Source organism: Mus musculus, chromosome 5, assembly GCF_000001635.26.
Source record: "Mus musculus strain C57BL/6J chromosome 5, GRCm38.p6 C57BL/6J".
Taxonomy (NCBI): domain Eukaryota; kingdom Metazoa; phylum Chordata; class Mammalia; order Rodentia; family Muridae; genus Mus; species Mus musculus.
This window is the reverse complement of record NC_000071.6, coordinates 117259471-117273074: the sequence shown is the minus strand read 5'-3', so window position 1 is coordinate 117273074 and position 13604 is coordinate 117259471. Positions and strand designations below refer to the sequence as shown.

General features: G+C 52.8%; 1 protein-coding gene across 8 annotated transcripts in view; it reads right to left on the bottom strand.

Annotated features, from left to right (window-relative positions):
* Taok3 (TAO kinase 3) overlaps positions 1-13604 on the bottom strand; it is a 154991-nt gene that overhangs the window by 2027 nt on the left and 139360 nt on the right. For all 8 annotated transcript variants that reach the window (XM_006530385.4, XM_011248219.3, XM_011248220.3 and 5 more), the window contains 3 exons: positions 9271-9510; positions 6962-7174; positions 796-978 (listed from right to left, as the gene is read on the bottom strand). In XM_006530385.4, the coding sequence (XP_006530448.1) occupies positions 796-978; positions 6962-7174; positions 9271-9510 (636 nt within the window). The remainder of the gene's footprint in view (positions 1-795; positions 979-6961; positions 7175-9270; positions 9511-13604) is intronic.

Sequence of the window (13604 nt, the reverse complement as noted above, 5' to 3'; positions counted from 1 at the left end):
GCATGCATGTGCATGCGTGTGCATGTGTGTGTGCATGCAGAAGCAGAAGGCCATGCCTGTTGCAGTCATTGTCTGTTGCAGCAGGACCTCTTGCTGGCTAAGCAGGCTAGGCAGGCCGGCCAGTGAGCCCCAAGGAGCCGTCTGCCTCTGCCTCACAGTGCTGGGATCCTGAGTGTGCACCACTACAGACCTGGCTTTTAGCATTTTTAATGTGGGTGTTTGGGGAGAGTGCCCAGGTCCTCATCTTTGCACAGCAAGCACCCCACACACGGGGCCATCTCCTCAGCCCCAGCTTTGAGATGCTCATGACATAGCTTCCAATATGAATACAGTATCTGTGGAGGCCAGAGGGGGGCATCCAATGCCCTGGAGCTGGAGTTACAGGTGGCTGTGAGCCACCTGACGTGGGTGCGGGGAACTGAACCCTGATCCTCTGCAAGAGCAGTGAGTGTTCTTAAGCTCTGAGCCCTGTCTCTAGAACCTCATTTTATTGCTTCTTTAAGGAGCCCTATTGGTAATTTCTTTTGCTGAAAATATTTGACATTTTTAGGCTTCTGGGCAGCCATGCTGGCATCCCATTGCTCTTTTCTAAGTGACGTCATCCAGCTGGCCAAGATGGTGGGCTTCCTAAGATGAACCTCAGTTGCTTGAATAACCTTCCTGAGCCATCGAGTATGGGTCAGGGACAGTGCCTGGCTCTCTTGGGTGCCAGGGGTAAGTTGACAGTCTGACCCTGGTCACTCGGGACCCTCCCACATCCCGGCCCTACTGTGTGGGTCCCAGGAAACATCCTACCTTCTGCTCAAGATGCGCTCTGCGCAGGGACACCCTCTGCTCTAGCTTCTGTAGCTCGCGCTCGTGCTGGGCCTCCGTTTGCATCTTGATTTTGCTCTGGTAGGCGTTGAGCAGCTCCATCTCCTGCTGGAGCTGTAGTCTCAAGGCCTGGCACTCTGCCTCTTGTGCCTCGTCTAGCCGTAACTGTGGGTACAGAAGACACACACGCTGTGTATAAGGCAGTCCACACGCACTACTCTGGGGACGAATGGGAATGGGCTCCTTGCTGGGACTTAGGTAGAAAGACAGAAGGAAGATGGACAGTGCAATTTGGATTAGAGCCAGTGGAGTCTGCCTGGTTGGCACAGTATTCTAAGAACACATTTCCTTCAGTGCTGGGACCAGGGAGCCCGAAGCTAGGCTCTGCTACTCCAAGGTGGCATTTTGCTTGTTTGTGCTTTCTCTCCTTCCTTCCTTCCTTCCTTCCTTCCTTCCTTCCTTACTTCCTTCCTTCCTTCCTTCCTTCCTTCCTTCCTTCCTCTCTCTCTTCCTTTTCTTTCTTCCCCCAAGAAAACAATAATTCCCACTAAGATTGGTGTGAGTTTGAAATGAAAGAGACCATATAGGACCCCAGGCCTAAGCCTCCACATGTGACACAATGTCCGATAAACAGCAGATGTTACGTTGTTTTGGTTTTGGCAAGACTGTGCCCATATTTCCACACCTTTAACTATAAAATCATAAGACATTTCGACATTTAGCTTGGTGCGACAGAAGCGCATCCCACAATCATATGGTGACAACCAGGCCGGTGTAGCTGTCGTGACAAAACAGTTCATGCTGGCCATAGCCATGGCTACACATGGCATCTTCCTCGCCGCCAATCCAGAACCCAAGGGGTTCGAAATGTGACCCCTTTGAGAGTAGCTGATAACTGCAGGGGACGTATCTTGCTTTTAAGCAATAGGCTAGGTTATAGATGCAGCCCGGCCCAGTTCCTTTCGCTTTGCACCTGAGCTTTACATATGGCACCAAGACACCCAGATCTCGTATGGGCACGGGCCAAGGCCACCTGCCGCAACGTGAAGCCCAGAACCCAAGCACGCTCCTGTTCAGAGCATTACCGCAGCACAGGTCAGGTCCTATCCTAGGTGTGTGTGGCTGCCCCCTTCTCTGCCTCTTCCTATCCACACCATTCTCCAGGAGCAGCTTCAGCTCACACGGACCTTCAACAAGTGACTATGTGTCCCTCGGCAGAAGTGACTTTAGAATGTTGAAGCTACTTGTAGACAGACTGTCATCTCTAGTCCTGTGGCAAATACAGCATGGAGTTGGGGGACAGTGTGTTTCCCAGGTCCCAGCCTTTGCAGGGATTCTATGTTAGGATCCACTAGGGAGGACAGGGAACCCTCTTCCCATTTTCCCACCAGGGGACACAGGCAGGGTGGCTGTATACACAGTCTGCGGCTGGATTAGCTCACACATGACCTTGAGATGTGGCTCCCAGTGAGGACTGCTATGGGTTCTCTCGTGACCTGAGAGGCTGCTTACCAGGGAAGCAGACAGCCCAGCCTTTTCCTCCGCTTAGGCATTGGCTGCCATGAGCCCTGTGCGAGCAGATGAGAGTTTAGACCTCACAACAGGCAGTTCAGACCCTTGAAGCACATCCGCTTCCTCTGAGACAGTCACATATGGGCCACACTGGAGCTGAACCTGCACGCCCCTCAGGGATGACTCTGAATTACTCATCCTTCTGGGTCTACCTCCCAGGGACAGGCGTGCACCACCATGCTGGGATTCTAGCCTTGCTGGTAACAGAACTGAGGGCTTCCTGCATGCTGGACAAGCCCTCGGCCATCCCAGCCCGCAAATTCTTTTGCTTCTGGCGTCCAGCTAGCCTCAAGCTTCTCTGACCACACAAATCCAGGTACTAGAAGCCACAGGAGTTCCAGACAGACCTTGGAATTTTTCTCCTATACAGTCACACATACAGATGCACTCTAAGGTTTGTAACAATGTGGGTGACTACTACCCCTGGGCCCTACAATGGCCTAAACAGAAGAAAAGGATGCGAGGGGGAGAGTGCAGTGTAACTCCGCTCACAGCCGCCTCCCAATGTAAGCACAGATACTGCCTCTGCTACTCAACAGTGATGTGCCCTTCCTGGAAATACTGGAAATTAGAGTACTATAGCCCCTCGGCATTTGGCCCATGTGTCTGTTACTGCCCCCCCCCCCCCCACATCATTTCTGAAAGCTTCTGCAGAGGTGAGCTGGCTAGTATGACAGACGCCTTGTGGTCCATACAGCTCCTTACATTTATACTCTGTCCACTTATAGGAAAACTCTTCAGTGCCAACTCTTGTCTTGAGCAGTAGCTCATGTGAATGGCCTTCCTTCAGTGAGCCTACAGTTTCTATGGGTAAACGGAGGGATTCACAGCAGGTACTTAAAGGGACACACTAGACTCATGGCCCGAGGCCAGTGAGGGACAGCTATGACAGCCACACTCAGACTCACCTACTTTCTGTTCTAAGAGAGAGGGCACTGCTCTCCTCTTGGCCCACATTCCTTAGCCTGTGTCTGCCATCTTATATCACATGTTCACCGGGCCCTTGCTGCAGAGCCTGGCAATGCCGCAGGCGCCCTGACTACAGCCAAGGGCGCAGGAGCCAGGCTGGGGTGTGGCTGTGTTGGTACAGTGCTTATGGGGCTTGCACGAAGCCCTGGCCCCAGCTCAGCCCTGAGTGAACGGGGCGCGGCAATGAACACCCACATCCTAGCGCTTGGGAGGTGAGGATGCAAGAGGATCAGAAGTCATTCTTGGCCGCGTAGTGAATTCCAGGCCAGCCTGCGCTGCTAGAGACTGTGTCTCAAAACCAACCAAAACCAAGACAGGACTCACTCCAATCTGACCCGTCCTCTACTCACAGTGTCACACTCAGGTCTCTGATCATCTTGGTGAGGTGTCCTGGTACAACCTCGCCTCCTGGTGTGCCTTGGCACCTCTGAGCCCCTCCTTCCCTTGCCTGTAGCTTTGACTTCCAAGATGCTGCCTACCCTCCCATGTTTCTCTCCCCACCCCACTTCTTTCCCAAGGAGGCCCTGTGAGACAGCTTCACCCTGGGCTGACTCCCAGACCCTGGAGCTCAACATGGCCGCTATAAACTCACCCTTCCTGCTTCCACTTCCCCAGCCTGTCCCATGGACTTTTTTAATACTGTCACTGTCACAGCACCTGCTGTAAAGCTCAGCCCAGAGACTTGGATCCTTCCTCACCACCTTGGCCTTGTCGCCCAGCAGTCTCCCTGGACCTCTTGCCTGACTGTCAAACATGGCCACGCCCCCTTCAGCCCAGCATGGCGTCTCTGGCTTAGCCACCATCTCCTTGTGGCCAGGCGAGTGCAGCACTGCCAGCCACTCTGCTCTCTCACAAGTTCTCTGCATGGATGGTCCCCAAAGGCAACACAGGCCAGGTCTTCTGCTCTTTAGTGACAGGGTACTGTGCCAAGGGTAGAGCCTGTACAGCTGACTGTGGCCTGGCCCCTGAGTAGCCCTCTTGTTTTACTCCCAGGCAAGATCCTCCTAGCTCTCCACATTCCAGACAGGAGCGATGCCTGCAGTTCTTCAGACAAGAGACTGTTTCCCCACTCCTGCTCTGGATGCTCCTCAGCCTAAATAGCTGTGGCGGTGAGGCCGCTCCTGTCCTTGCTCCATCCCGTGTGCAGCAGCCCCCCTGCGATGCTGCGTCCTCCATTATCCCATGAGGACCAGGTTGGGGAGAGGAGGGGACATCTTATTTCTCATGGTATCCTGGCATGCCTGAGGCACACTGTGGACACTCAGACATTTGCAAGATAGATAAATGAATGAAGGTAAGAATGAGTGCAGCAGCAGCCATCCTCAGCTGGAGAACTTGTCTGAGCCCCTTCCTAGTGGCAGAAGCCTCCTTCAACTGTCCCCTCTGCTTGCTACATGTCTGTCCAGTTACTAAGTGTCTGTCTGCCTGCCTCTGCCAATGAGGACAGGAAGTGGAGTCCCACGTGCAGTTTCTTCCTGTCTTATGGGCACACTTTTGTTTTTGAGACACGGTCTCGTATAGCCCGGGCTGGCCTTGAACTTATTATGTGGCTGAGGATGACCTTGAACGTCTGGTCCTCGTGCTCCCCCTCCCGGGTGGGGGCCACCATGCCAGTTTATGCAGCGTGGAGGGTCAAACCCAGGGCCTCATGCACGCTAGGCAAGCGCACCGGGCTACCACCCCAGCCCTTTGAAGTGTAAGGACATCTAGTCCCAGCGATGTACTGCACTGGCTAAAGCCTCTGTCCACAGTGAGGAGGTCACCGGGGTTTGCTGCTCTTGTGGTTCCTGCACATTTGAACCTTCTCGAGGGAACCGTTGCCTGGGCATCTGTGACCTGCTCTCCCCTCCCCTCCTGATCTTCGGATACTCGTCCTCTTTGATCTCCGTCCACTTAGCCTTCAAACGTGGATGGCTCCTAGAGCCTGTCCCCAGCCCTCTTCTCAAACCCACCTCCTGTCCCTGGTAGGTCTCACTCACTCTTAAGTTACAGCTGCCCCAACAAGACAGGGACATGGGACCTTTCATCTTTAATCCTGGTGTCCCTAGTGATATGCAGATTTCAGTCTCTGCTCCTCTTCACACAGACACCTACAGGGCCCAGATGCCATGGCCACCTTACTCAATGCCTGTGCCGGGTGTCCGCAGTTACCTCTTTCCTCAACTTTCCCAGTCTCTTGTCAACTCCTCAGTTCCCTCTGCTGCCTCTACTGAGTGGCCCTCAAATCCCATCCACTCTCACCACATCCTTGTGTCTGCCTCCCACCTCCCTCTTGTGATGTGTTGGAACCCAGGACTCACGCCAACTACACACCAGACACCTGAGCCTTCTCATTATGGAATACCAACTCACCTCCTGTGAGGGCTCTGACCCCTCACCCCCACATGTTACTCCCCGGCTTCAGCAGCTGCTTAGCTGGTCATTTGTTCTCAGGCCCTTTAGGGCCTCTGCATTTCTGCAGACTATAATCTCAGGCGGGACTAATACTTCTGTTTAGAAAACCATTGGCCACCAGGGCCTGTAGCTGTGTGATGACACCATTCAGTTGTTTTACAGACCCCTTCCCTAACCTGCCAACATCCTTGGTATCTTAGGATGCCTAGGACACAGTGGAGAACCAGGAGGGCTAGCCTGGGAGTCAGACAGGAGGGGTACAGGGCGCTTCTAGTCCCCTTTCTTCTTCCTTCCCTTCTTCCACCCTCTCCTCCCTTTTTCTCTCCTTCCATGCCCCCTCCTTTTCAGTGCTGGGGTCCCCCTTCAGGTGGTCTACTGATGAACTCAGTCTTCTGGGTGCTGGGATCTCAGGTGTGCATCATGGCTCCCAGCCCCAACCCTCCTCCTTGAGCTCTGGGCTCAGCCTCCCGCTCTGAGCCCCCATATGGCCTCTCTTCATCGGAACCTTGATGGCTTCCTTTTAGGTCTCCAGGTGTCCCCAGGCCAGCTTCTCTGTTCCCTTTGTCCTCCTGAGGCCCTGGGTACCCCAAGGACTAAGCACTTAGTGTGCCTGGCTATTACCACTCAGTGACCTGACTTCCCAGTTTCCCTGACACAGCACGAGAGACCCTGTCTAGCTCCACTGTCTCTGGGCCCAGCGTAGGGCTACATGTGGAGGCCTGGCCAGAGTTTATTGAGCAAGTATTTCTGTCTGTCTGCCTGTCTGTCTCTCTCTGTTTCTCTTTCTCTCTGTCCCCACACTTTGGCCATGGGCTCGGAAGCAGCAAGGCCATGCCTGACATTGGTTGGGTGATGGTCAGTAACCTCTGAGGAGTAATCATACGCACATGTCCATGAGGTATTCATCCCGCCTCCCCCTCCCCGAGTACTCCCCCTCCCCTGCCCCCTTGCCCGCCCCTGCTGGACTGGCACTGCTCCTTCAGCTCCAAGTTAGAAAGATGCATTCCCAGCGAGTGAGTATCCGCATGGGGCTTGGCTGTGCTCCGCGTCTTCACCTTCCTCTGTTCCTTGGGGCAGGAAGAGAAGCCGGCAATACATCCTAAACCAATACATCCCAGAGGTGTGTGGGGATGAAAGTTGGGTCTTGGGTTTTCTTCCTCTCCCCTCGCTCGCTTGCTTGCGCGCGTGGCCGGCAGCAAACCTACCCACTTACCGCTTGAGAGGCCATCATCTCGTTTATACTCTGTTCATACTGCTCGGCCAAAATGGCCAGCTTCCTCGTCTGCTCGTCCTTCAGTGTCTTTAGGATTGCTTTGTGCTCATTCTTTGGAGTGACTTCCAACTGGTGATTTTTGAGGGCTTTGTACTGTTTGGTCTGTACTTTGCAAGTGTCCTGAAACTGTTTTTTAATTTGCATTTCCATGGCCTGGCAGATTAAAAAAAAAGGGGGGGTGACAAAGAGAAAGAGAGAACTGAGTCAGTATGCATGAGGGCCCTGGGTCATACGACACAGTCAAGCACAGGACTTGTCAATCCACAGGGCACAGCAATGACCCGGGCTGCAGGTAGCTCTACCAGGGCTCTGGATTTCATGTGAAATGGATAGAGTGATTGCAAATGGGTGAACTGCTTTAGGAAAAACTGGATTCTAACGTGGAGGTGTGACTTGTAAGCAGACTGTGGAACACCACGCAGCTTGTTGAAAGGTCGGCAACTATTCCCTGCATCCCTCCTGGCTTTAATGGCTCCTACTGATTGCCATTTCTTCCCTTTCTCTGGGCATGTGTGCACACAGCCACGTACGAGGTACCCCCGTCCCACTGCCCTGGCTCCGTGTCTCCCTGAGACATCGACAGAGAAGGGCATGGAGCGGTGCCTTGCGTCCAACCCCTTCCCATGGGCACTGAAAGAGGGAGTGGCTGTGGATCTTTGCCTCCCCTGAAAGTGACATCACATTTGCACTCTGGCAAGTGGGAGGAGGGGTAGGTGGAGGGCGCAGGCCACTCAGCTGTCCCCTGTCACTTGGTGAACACTCAGGGCTTCTGGCAGCAGGGAGGGGGGAGTGTCACATATGCACCCAGGGTTTACCTTGAAGGGACACATGTGATGTGACTGAGGGTAGCCTGCATCTGTGCCCGCATCTGCACTGGTGTCTTCCTGACACCCTAGTGGCTGAGGACATGGAACTTGTCACCCAGCGAGATGCAAGGATTACCCGGGGGGCTGCAAGGGCCAAAGGGTCCCCCATTTGTCCCCCAGGACAGTCTGGAGAGCCAGTCCCGATTTCCAGGCCCGTGGCAGATGTCACGAGTGAGCTACATGGGATCCTACTAACTCTGAAGGTGGCGCTGTAGCTGGGGCAGTATCCTTGAAGATGGCTGTTCCCATTACAGTTCTCTCACTCACTGGGGCTAGGACCATGGACAGCTCTTTCCCTACTTTTTCAGGGACCGGTGTGTCTATGCAAGTGGAGGGCAGAGGTGGGCATGGTAGAGACACCAGCTTGCTTGCTTGCTTGCTTGCTTGCTTGCTTGCTTGCTTGCTTGCTTGCTTGCTTGCTTGCTTCCTCCCTCCCTCCCTCCCTCCCTCCCTCCCTCCCTCCCTCCCTCCCTCCCTCCCTCCCTCCCTCCCTCTCTCTCTCTCTCTCTCTCTCTCTCTCTCTTTCTTTCTTTCTTTCTTTCTTTCTTTCTTTCTTTCTTTCTTTGTGATGCAGGGTTTTGCTGTGGACCTCTGGCTGTCATTAAACTCACTATGTAGACCAGGCTGGCCTTGAACTCACCTGTCTACCTATATCCCCACCATGAGACCCAGCCTAACTTTTTGTTTTTGTTTTTTTGTTTTAAACTTAGTTTCTAGAGCAGTGGTTCTCAACCTTCCTGATGCCACGACCCTCTAACACAGTTCCTCATGCTGTGGTGACCCCTCCCTACACACAAGATTATTTTCATCGCTACTTTGTGACTGTCATTTTGCTATTGTTATGAACTCTAATGTGAATATCTGAGTTTTCTGACAGTGAAGGAGTTGTTCAAGTGTTTCCCGAGCTCTTCTTGCTTAATTTTATTTTATTTTTTCAGTTTTTATTTTATATACATGGGTGTTTTGCCTGTATGTTTGTCTACAATTGTGCCGGGTGCCCTTGGAGGCCAGAAGAGGGCACCAGATTGCCTGGAACTGGAGTTACAGATGGTTGTGAGCTGCCCTGTGGGTGCTAGGAATCAAACCCAGTTTCTCTGGAAGATGAGCCATCTGTCCATCCCCACCTCACTGCCTTTAAAGAGGGTGGGTGACCCATGGCTCAGGAGGGCAACATACAGGGAGGGCTGAAAACCCTGCAGCTTAGCGGGGGTTCAAAGTTCAAAGTGGCCCCAGCCCTGGACTCCACACCTGGAGAGTCTGATACTGTGGGGTGGGGCCCGAGTGGGGGCGGGGCCCGAATGGGGGCGGGGCCCGAGTGGGGGCGGGGCCCGAGTGGGGGTACTCGCTGCGTGCAGGATGCTGGGTGTGTCCTCCAGCTCTCACCTTTAAGTTTTTCGGCTGTTGCCGAAGCTCCATGACGTGCTTCCGGTGCAGCTCCCGCTCCCGCCTCTTATTGTACTCCAGCTGGTTCTCCAGTTCCGTCTGGTGCTGCAGCCGGATCAGATCCATGCGGAGCTTCTGCAGGGTGTGCAGCTGCCTGTACTCCAGCTCTCGGGTGGATTCATCATGCCGGATCAGCATGGCGTGCTCCATTTCCTTCTGGGTCCTCTTCTTATTTAATTCCTGCATCCAGGAGCACATGATGAATGGAGAGAGATGAGCAGAGGGCAAAGGGAGGGACTCATGGGGAGGGTGGCTCTTAACTACGTCCATGGTGTTTGCAGCATGACTTAATGAGATCAGAGGGGAAGTCCCTAGAGCTCTTCCCCCTGTGATGAGGTTATCACTCACAAGGTGAAAACTTGCCGGCACTCACAACTATGGGGGAGATGGGATTGATCCCACCTGGGTTTCCCTGCCTTGTAGAGGGGCTGTGGGTCTTCAATAATGTGCTAGGCTTTGGTGTGGTTAAGCTGGGGATGCCCATGCCGGGCACCCATTAAAGTCAGGTAAGGGCACACACCCTCAAATTCTGATAATCGTATGGGATGCCTAATTTCAATCTTAAAATCTTCTCCAGGTGACTCATGTGACCAGTGTCGAGCGCTAAAGACCTAGAATGTCTGCATTGCTTCAGCTTTCTGGGGAAATACCCTGTTTTCATACATAATAGAAGTAGGCCAATTATCTGTTTTTAAAAAGCAGAGCTTAGGGTGTGCTGGGAGAGACTAGAGGACACCGCTTGCCTTTAGTTCTTAGATCTAACCACTTGTGCTTTTCTTCTTTCCTTCCTTCATTCTTTCTCTTCCTCTCTCCCTGAGGCACTGGGGATTGAACCCAGGGCCTAGCACATGCCAGCCAAGTGCTCTACCATTCAGCTACATCCACAGATGTCTTGTTAGTTTTATTCATGCTCGTCTGGTGCCCCCCCCCCCCTCCTTTCTTGGAGAATAGGGAAAGCAGGAAAACAAAACATTACATAGGACATTTTTACATGCTGACACGAGGCTATTTTCATCTCCCCTAACTGGGGCCTGAGCCTTGGGCCCAGGGCTTGTTGGATCACTGAACTATACTCCCAGGCCCCTGAGGATAGTCCCTGAATGCACTAGGAGCTAAGACCCAAGCTATGAGCCCTGGATTCATGCTGATGTTTGCTGAGCTGTGGCTGCGGTCCTGGACATGGGGACGCTCTAATGGCGATGTAAGGTAGCTGCTTGTCGAAGCAGGTGCTGGTCTCGTAGCTGACTGGACTCAAGGTGGACATCTATTTTCTCTCCTGGGAATTCAGAGCTGAGACTCAGGGCCAGTTGTCTCTGTGGTGGCTGGAGTGACAGCTCACACAGGAACTATGGGGTGGTCATCTGCTGCTATGAGGGAGGTGGCTTAGAGAAAGCTAGACTTCAGAGGGAGAGAGGAGGCAGAGGGGAAGGGGAGAGGGGGTAGGAAAGGAGAGGGAGGGAGGGGGAGAGAGAGAGAGAGAAGGGAGAGAGAAGAGAGGGAGTGAGGGAGGAGGGGAGAGGGGGAAGGGAACGAGAGGGAGAATAGAAGAGAGGAAGACAGAGAGAGGAAAAGGGAGAGAAGGGGAGAGGGGAAAGGGAAGGGGGGAAGAGAGGCGAGGAGTGAGGAGGGAGAGGATGTAATGAGTATTTTGTACCCAAGTCTTGGCTGCTTTTCAGCCCATCTCTATGTCCAGCTGTATTAAGTACTATTGAGTCTTTTTCTTTTCTTCCCCCACAGAGTCTCAGTAGATAGCCTAGGCTGGCCTAGAACTTGCATCATAGACCAAGCTGGCCTCAAACTCACAGAGATCTGCTTGCTTCTGCCCCAAGTGCTGGGAATAAAGTCATGGACAGCAGTGTCAGCTGTATTGAGTGTTGTTGGCCCTGCTCCTGTATTTCTACAGCAGCACGCCTGGTCTGGACCACGGCAGCCCAAATACACCCCAGCTAACACACTAGCAGGACAGGCTTCCCCACCACAGGGAAGCCTGCTCTGTGCAAATCTAAAAGAGAAGAAGCGGGGCTGGGAGGAGGTTGCTCCAGAGAGGGTGTGCGCTACCGAGCTTTGGGAAAGGTTGTTACCGACTGAGACAGTCGGGGAAGGGGAGAGCCTGGAGCTGGGCTTGGCAGGAGAGCATCTGGAAGCCCCAGTTCTCTCTCAGCATCTGTGAGGGCAGAAGATATGAGGCATTCACATTCATAGGAATGTCATAATAGGTGGTTATGAGTTGTAAGAGAGATTTAGTTGGGGCTGGAGACATGCTCAGTGGTTAAAAGCACTGCATAGACATAATTGGTGGTCGTGAGCATCTTAGGTACACTGGCCCTCCACCCATAGCTCCTGGCACCATCATGGACGGCTCTTTTATTCACTCATTGTAAGCGAGCAACATTGTATGCGTGCCATGTGTGTGTGTGTGTGTGTGTGTGTGTGTTACTGGCATAGGCACAAGGGATGGAACTGGAAAGCCACAGTGTAAACAGAGTAACTATTTCAGTTCTTGGAAGCCTGCATTGTATGCAAAATGCACAACATTAGTGCTAAAAGAGGCCAGAAGAGGCTGTCAGATCTCCTGGAACTGGGGTCAAAGATGGCTGTGAGCTACCATGTAGTTGCTGGGATTTGAACCCAGGTCCTTTGGAAGAGCAGTCAGTGCTCATAAGCACCGAGCCATGTCTCCAGCCCCAGCTATCTTCTTTCACAGCTCAGTGAGTGGAGCCTGGGTGGCACCACAGGAAAGTGGCCCTTCCCACTGAGCAGTGATCAAACAAAGAACTTAAGAGTGTCCCCTTCCATGGTCACCGTGTCATGAGCCCCAGAGCTGGGCTTTACAGCTGTATTCTAACTCCATTAACTCCAGGAACCCGATTCAAGCTCAGGGGCTAAAAATCAAAGATCAAGCAAGCACTTTCACGGCTTCTTTCCTTGGAAGGAGTGGGTCTAGGTGCTGAGGGACAGCTGCATTGCGGTGCTCTGGGTTTTGAGTTATTTACACCGAGCTTCCCAGTGGCTGCTCACCAGTACTAACTGGTGATCATCTGAGCACTCCTCTGGTGAGAAGCAGTTTGGTTCTTCTGGTGACTCGCTGCTCATGGCTCTGGCAAGCTCCTTATACAGGCTAGGGTTTCAAGTTGTAGGCTGCTCCCTTTATCATGACGCCTGTGTCTGAGATGCTGAGGTCTAAGATGGCCAGTTGCCCTAACAGCTCAGGCCTCGGGGAACCCTCTCATAGCCGTCTTATCCCGAGTCCAGTGCCATGCCTGCACAATGGCATGCAAAGCTTTCATTTTTCTTTTACTTTATGTGGGAGTCGTGCTGTTTTTGCCCTGACTGGCTTCTAACTCCTGAACCCAAGTTCAGCCTTAGCCTTCTGGATAGTGGGACTTCAGGTCTGCCCGGCCATACCCACATCTCAATGAAAAGAATTATTATTTCCTACAGCTCACCCAGTTCTAATTGCACCCCTGTAAGGTACCAACCTCATAGAAAATATCTATCTATCTATCTATCTATCTATCTATCTATCTATCTATCTATCTATCTATCTGTGAGACAGTATGGCTGTCCTGGAACTCTCTATGTAAATCAGGCTGGCCTCAAACTCACAGAGATCCACCACCCCGAGGGCCCCCTGAACAGACTTTCATATGTAACTGTGAGGCACCGGGGAATTGAAGGTCTCAGAACACACGCAACTTCTGTGAAGTCGAATGGAAGCTGAACTGTATGTTCCTGTCTTCTATTTTCTGGTCTGTTTTAGAATGTTCTAGACACTGATGATGCATTATAGGTTAGAGTCATGAATGTCTGTGGCTTGTATAAAATCCACCAAAATGAGCCGACCCAGGGTTGATGGCACTGGTGACCCTGTCTCCCAATGCACAGGAGCTCCACAGGCACTGGAAGGAAGGAGGGAGGGAGGGGAATGAGGCTGCGGAGGGGGAGGGAGAGAGGGAAGGGAGAGAGAAGGATGCTAGGGAGAGGGAGGGATATGGGGAGGCCACCAGCGGCTCTCCTGCCAGGCGGGGGCTCTCCCACTGAGCTAAATCTCCAGCCCTTTACAAGCAGTATTTTGAGACAGGGTCTTGATCAGTAGTTGCACAACCTGGCCTTCCAACTCATGATTCTCCTGCCTCAGCCTTCCAAGTGCTGGGATTAAGGTATGTACCACCCATACCTGGCTCAGAATCTAAACTTCACGGAGGTTCTGCTGTTGGGCTGTATATTTCTTAGTTCTGGTTCTTGGGTGGGGTTGAGAGGGCTCAGTTAGACCC